The 6,274-nt window shown below is 37.8% G+C and overlaps 1 protein-coding gene across 1 annotated transcript; it reads right to left on the bottom strand.

Moving 5' to 3' along the window:
- Positions 1 to 2,293: 2,293 nt before the first annotated feature.
- Positions 2,294 to 3,093, bottom strand: RB195_013392 (uncharacterized protein; the record flags this gene model as incomplete). Its single annotated transcript, XM_064203184.1, has 5 exons — positions 2,294 to 2,371; positions 2,425 to 2,500; positions 2,688 to 2,788; positions 2,883 to 3,014; positions 3,070 to 3,093. 5 exons carry the CDS (start codon positions 3,091 to 3,093, stop codon positions 2,294 to 2,296), a joined length of 411 nt encoding a protein of 136 aa, XP_064059065.1.
- Positions 3,094 to 6,274: the final 3,181 nt, after the last annotated feature.

Below are 6,274 nucleotides of genomic sequence, written 5' to 3'. Positions count from 1 at the left end.
CATATTTTTCTTTTATCAGTACATCCCAATAAGAGGAGGTGGGGCGAATTGGCAGAGCAGTTTGAGCGACATTGTACATATGATTTAACATTTATCAGTAAATGTTCTTTCCCCTATTGTGATTGCGGATTTACATCCTAAAAACATCTCGAACAAAAAATATATTCAAACTCTCCATTCAAAGCAAATTCAGTTTGCAGATAGGTAAACCTATGAGAAACTGGAATATTATCGTTTGAAAACTAGACGTCGCCGATTTGCTGAACAATTGTGTCGTTGTCAATTATTGCAAAAAAAGTTGAGCTTTCTTGACAGAACAAAGACTGAAGATTAATGCGTACGGTACGGAATACGGTACTTTACTTACTAACGCTATTGAAAAGTAATGTTATCAGAACGAGATCATCAGCGAAGCCCGACCATCACTTTTCACTGCCCAAGTTTTCATATTCCTGTTTTACATTGCATTCTGGAGAGTGATCGCGAATGTTTTCGGTAAGATTGTTTTATCCTGTCGGACCTCTCTATTCTCGTCCATGATGATGTGCTACAAAGAAAGATTAATTAACTTCAGGTACTGAAGTTACTGTGCAACTATCGAAGTGCCTTCACATCTTGAGTAGAAAGTGATTAGTTGACAGGTGTTTCACTGACCATTTCCACACCGGTTATTGACCACGAACTCACAGTAACAACTTACCTTGATGAATTTCAAAAATTCTAAAGAATGATGAAATGTATAATGTTGACCGACTGGTTTGGTTCACAGCGACGCGTTCGGCTTAAATTTAGGATCACTTCAAGTTTATATCCGCTATTCAAGTCGGAATACTCTAACGAATCGCTTGAAATAGAACAACAAATGAACCTAACAACGCATCTTCACATGTGGCAGAGTGTTAATGGCTGTCGCAGGAAAAATCCTCTAGCACGTGACTTACATTCGAAGCTCTATATTTTCTTGGAGAGACCCCAACATCGTAAATTTCGTGGTACTTCTAGTACCGTGATAGCATGCTCTGCAAAAAGGACTTGCTAGTACACACATAGGCTATTTCAAAAAAGGAGTAACTTCTGTTGACTGTGTCCGATTATTTTCCGATGAACTTTACAAGTTCATCCATCAGGTAAAGTAAAATGTTAAATCTGAGCGTTATTTCACTTTATTTCAGCGATGAAATAAACATAGATAGGAGTAATCAAGAAGTTCTCGTTCTTTTTTGACAAAAAGCATGGCCACCCTATTTTCACAAGCCTCTCCAAAGTCCAGTTGTATTGGTGGACAGCAACAGCAGCACAACCGTAACATACAGCAAAAGCTTTGTGGCCGTAAATCCAGGCTTGGGGATCGTTTGAGCCGCCTCACCGTGATAAGACCGGATCATTTTCGATTTCTCCTCTTGTGATGTCACCTTGAAATTGCCGTGTAGTACCACCCGATGTTATGTTTGCATCGTCAGACATGGCTCACTAAAAACACTTGAAAATTTTAACTTCGTCTAATATTTTTTGTTGACCATAATAGTGCATCAGAGCGCATTCTCCAATCTGGATTTGCAATGAACTAACGAATGAGCGATTAAGGGAAGTTCATAGATGGGAACGGAAGATCACTTTCAGAAGAAAGACTCAATTTGTTTTTCTTAATTTGTTTAATTAAAATTGTTCAGACCTTCTGAAAACATCCTATCTATGCGCGGAAGACTCTGTCACATGGAAAATACAGCCCGGAAGATCAGAAATCGTGCATTCTTGATACTGGCTTACTTATATTGAAGCTAAGGCTAAAATAGAAGACTAGAAGGAACCCCACTGTAACCAGAAGAGGAGAACCTGTGAAAAGCATAAATTTCTAGAATTTGCTTGTTCGTAATAAAATCTTGCACGATTAGTTCTTGGTCATACAAAAGAGGAAAATTAATGTGTGCAGACAAAAATTCGAAAACAATAACGTATGAATTGGCGTGTATTGGAAGAAAATCGAAGAAGAAAAAGGAAGTATGGGTGCGTTGCATTGCCCATTTTGTGCATCGTAAAAAATCAACTTAGTGAACATGCGACTGTTTCATATTGTGTGTTTCTTGCACAAACAAAAATGCAAACACTGCGCATTTTCCTGAGAATATTCTCGCTCCTCTATTCAAAAGCAGCATTCAATAGATCTGCAGATAGGACGGACTTATTATCATTTCGGAAAAGGAAGGAGAAATACACTCTAATTCTGGAGTGATCGACAACTAGTCAGTGCGGATGAAAGTCAAATTTATTTGAAGAGTTGAGAAAAACGTTCCCTTCACTCAAAAATACAAATAAATTGGTGTTTATCATCTGCATTAATGTAGTTGCATCCAAAGTTCTCTTCCTTTTCCAGCTGAAATTAGCAGATCAGAAAAAATATGCATGAACATAAAAGACGGTACTCACCTTCTTAATCTCGTTTCTATATTTACCTACAAATTGTCTGATTGCCCTTTTGAGATTTTCACCGTTCTGCCCGGAACTAAATTTGAAACAAAAAAAAATCAGTGCGACTTAGATGTAGATAAAAAAATGAAAAGAAAGGGAAACCCTTCACACAGCGAAGACTAAAACGCTTCCATTGGTGCCACTGGTATTGTGAAAAATTCACTTGACCGACCGTATGCACGAATAGGTGAAAAAGTAGGATAATAACAAAAATTTCTTACACGTAGTAAGTGAGAACTTTCTTGGATTTGAGAAATTCCATGTTCTTGTTGGGGTCGTCAAGGGCCAATCCTCCCATTAACTCCAGATCGCAACCATATTCCTAAAATGCGAATACGTTGTTGAACATTGCCCCGTATATTAGGGGAATAACATCTCCTCGGTAACAGAAATAAGCAAGAGTTCTGCAAACCCACCAACGATGGTTTCTGCTTTAAAATCCGTTTATATAACTGTTCCCTAATCGTGCTGTTTAGGGTGAATTCGTCATTTTCAGGGCATGAAGGAACTTCTAGGAAGTTTCCCAAACGACAGAAAGCTAGCATCAACTGAAATTCTCTTGAATGTACAACGAGAAGAAAATTATACGCGGAAACAACTCACAAAAAGTGGCGCCCACTGGTACATGTTCTGTTAATTTGGCGGTGAACTCTATAATAATAGATAACACTCTGGCTAAGAGTACAAGGAATTGGCATTCAGTTTATGTTTTAAAGAATAAATGCACTAGAGAATGCTGGCTAAAGAGTGGAGCTGATTTCTCTTCATCACTGATTTTAATTCTATATTCTCCTATTTCTATTTCTATTCTTCTGTGGCATGCATCTAGCCAGGTATTTCGAAGGTGTGTGTGCACGTTAAAAGGTTAGGTAATTGAAGAAAATTTCTGCTTATTGTTCATTTCTGACATTTCTAGAAGGAGATGGGCTCCTTCTAGAAGTGTGAGAAAGAACATGGAGAACACGTGTTAAAATTGGAATGAATGGGAAGCAGCAACCAACAAGGAGTCATTTGGAGCGGAAAACATCATAAAACCTTGTGCACTAAGTTAAACACTAGAGAGTTCAAGCTTGAAATCTATTGATCAGCACCAAATTTAAAGACCACTCTCTCCGACAAGAACTTTCTTCTCTGCTTGCGAAACACAAGGTATATGTCACAGCATGAGCAGGTTCTTGATTAGGCCAAACTAATTCTCTGTTTTCAACATTTCTTTTACCACTTCCCAAAGTGCCCAAAGTTCTTCCTGCAATCCGATGATAAGCCATCACATCAGCAAAGACTTTATATTCATACTGAACACTAATTATCTAGCGTGAGTTCGAATAAGGATGACTTTAAAAGGATATGTAAAATTGCCATAGCTAAGAATTCTATTCTTCTAAGTACAAATCAGTTGCGACTGTAACAGTATATGAACGAGTTTTTGCTGCTCACAGAAGCCTTAGCTGAAAATTTCTCTAAAATACTGCATAATCAAAGAAGAACTTACGAGGACGTTCAGCGAAGTTGGTTTTATTCGACTTTCACAGTGGGCTTTTGCTTCACTTTCCAGTCAATTTATACTAGTAGAGGCATAGTTTTACTGTTTGAACAGGTGTTGTTCAAACCGTTCGGAAGTTACCAGAAATTGGTGCCTGTAATAGATCTTTGAGACTGACGTAACTTTCTCTAGTCTAATGTCTTGCGCAATGCACAGCGTCTTGCAAGGGCTAGCCCATTTATCATGCCAGTACTTTAATCTTAACGGAAAAGTCTTCAACTATTCATCGATCTCAGAGGTATGAAAAATACGGTTTTCACTAGGGCAGCTTCGAGTCGTCGAATGTGCTGCCGCGGCAAACTGCAGTACAGCAGGCCTCTTACCGACTGCGCTTCACGCGCTCTTTATCGAATAATATATTATTATTAGCATATTTTGTTTGAGCCAGATTTGTTATGGAAAAACGAATGACAAGGTCAGTAATATTTCCAAGTCTTTTTCCGTTCGTCCTTCATGCTATTTATTTCTTGTTTTTCCCACCTAGTTCTTTCAAGGTTCTTTCTTTCTTCAAGGTGCATAAGCTCCAGAACCCTGTGTATTGCTTTGTCGATAACTAAAAAGTGATAATGAGGAAAAAATGCAATTTCAAGCCAATATCGATCAGATGGACGAAAACTTTCTCCACTATACTATGAAGGTATCACTCCACAAATCTGAGGTGGTACGGATTTCAGGTGGAGTATTTGTATACGGCATAGTAGATTATGGGGAGGAGAGTGATTCCGTCCATTTTTTCCTAACTGTGGAAAATAGTGCGTCAACACGGCCCGGAAGATACGGCTTCGGCCCGGAAGATACGGCAATAAAGAAGAAATGGACGGAATCACCCTCCTCTCCATAATCTACTATCCCTTATAAGAATACTCCCTATCCCTTATAAGATATATCCCTTATAAAAATAAAATCTGCACCACCTCAGACTCGTGGGGTGATGCCTTTAAGTAGTATGAATGATATATTGAAGAGTACAACACTTTCAGGTTCGGAATTTTTGAACATATGAGTTGAGGAACAGATGGTGATGAACAGACAATGAATGTTTAGACAAATGTTTCGCTCTAATCTAATAGCTTCTTTCACTAAGGGGGCTCAGGAGGCCACGTATTTATGAACACAGTGTCATATGTTTCTATTCACATAGCCTCTCAGACGAACTCTAAAATAATGAAATGATCAAGTTTCTTTGAAATTTCTCAAGTTGTGCATGGATGCACAGAGCCACTGTGAAGCCGTTACTTAAAAGAATTAGGCCCTCCTTGAAGTGCTTATCTAGAATATTAATTGATCATGATTTAAAAGAGTGACAGTCGATGAACGTGGAACAGCACAAGAACGCAGACATAAGTTTTGAGATGTGATTTTAGTCACAGTTTGACTTTTTTTTTCTCAAATTCCCAGTAACTATCTGGTTAAAACCCATTAAAAAAATTTCTACAAAAAAATACTAGCTAGTTTTCTCATTCTGCATTACCTCTTTCGAAACACTTAAAAACTACAACGCAATGGGACCAGTTCCAAGTAGTGCGAAAGTATGGATGATGGTGCGAAACCAGGTGCTAGGGCATTGACTTGATACGTCAGCTGGCCCACGTAGGATATTCTGTAGCGGAGCACTGGCGAATTGATCACGTCCAAAACCTCTGGGTTTGTTTGTTCAAAGACAGATTTCCTTCTGTTTATAAAGTGTGATGGTCACATTTTTAGTTTATACACATGTGATTGCTCTACCACGGAGAGAACAAATTCGGGCATTCACAATGGAACTAAATGTTTGAAAATAGGTTTGGTCATTTTTATGTCGTTGATTTTGATCTATCTTCGATTGAACACTTGTCTGTTAAATGTGAGCTGACAAAGACAATCGAATGATTTCTGTGTGATTTAATTGCAGAAATAATCCATTAAAATTATTGCTTGTGAACTGCTTGCTGAAATCACTGGTTCCTTTTTAGTATGATCAACATTATGCTAGAAAACTAACAACAGTGCTTTAATCTTAATAACTAAATGCTGTTGTCAAGAAGGCATTTAAGTTTCCGTCTATTTTTTTAAATCTATTTATCTTTATCAATATTTATCTACACATCTATTTTTTTGCTAATTTCAAGTTAGCTTATCTGTTGCTATTCATGCACGTGTACCACATTACGTAACCGAATAACTTATTATTGTTTTTTATTCATCTTTCTCTTAGGTGAATGAAGACTATAATTGGTTCTAGCTTGCAGACCATCAAACGTACCCGAAATTCATGCATACAGGATT

Source organism: Necator americanus, chromosome V (assembly GCF_031761385.1).
Source record: "Necator americanus strain Aroian chromosome V, whole genome shotgun sequence".
Lineage (NCBI taxonomy): Eukaryota > Metazoa > Nematoda > Chromadorea > Rhabditida > Ancylostomatidae > Necator > Necator americanus.
Note: the sequence above shows the minus strand (reverse complement) of the source record. Positions and strands in the feature narration are given on the sequence as shown.